Source organism: Perca fluviatilis, chromosome 24 (genome assembly GCF_010015445.1).
Source record: "Perca fluviatilis chromosome 24, GENO_Pfluv_1.0, whole genome shotgun sequence".
In the NCBI taxonomy this organism is placed as follows: Eukaryota; Metazoa; Chordata; class Actinopteri; order Perciformes; family Percidae; genus Perca; species Perca fluviatilis.
In genome coordinates this window covers 21,201,874-21,202,289 of record NC_053135.1, presented here as the reverse complement: position 1 = coordinate 21,202,289, position 416 = coordinate 21,201,874, and the positions used below count along the sequence as shown (strand labels likewise).

Genomic DNA, 416 nt, shown 5'->3' with positions numbered 1-416 from the left:
CACACACACACACACACACACAGACACACACACACAGACACACACAGACACACACACACACACACACACACACACACACACACAGACACACACACACCCCTAACCCTGCATGTCTCCCCCTGAAGGGAACTTCTACAACATCGGGGACCAGACGGGCTTCGGCGAGGACCACTGTCAGTTCGTGGACTCGTTTCTGGACGGCAGGACCGGACGCCAGCTCAGAGCAGACCAGCTGCCCCCCAGACCTGGTACCTGTCTCCCACACCCTGTCTTCCTCACACTGTCTCCCTCACACTGTCTCCCTCACCCTGTCTCTGGTATCTGTCTCCCTCACCCTGTCTCTGGTCCCAGACCTGGTAACCCCTCCAGTCTCCCTCACCCTGTCTCCCTCACCCCGTCTCTGGCCACTGGGTTAG

The 416-nt window shown here is 58.9% G+C and overlaps 1 protein-coding gene across 1 annotated transcript in view; it reads left to right on the top strand.

Annotated features, from left to right (window-relative positions):
* The window catches only part of LOC120554013 (target of Nesh-SH3-like), a 40,304-nt gene extending 39,888 nt beyond the window's left edge, over positions 1–416 (top strand). The window contains exons 22-23 of the mRNA XM_039792561.1: positions 126–296; positions 352–416. Of these exons, the coding sequence (XP_039648495.1) occupies positions 126–296; positions 352–416 (236 nt within the window). The remainder of the gene's footprint in view (positions 1–125; positions 297–351) is intronic.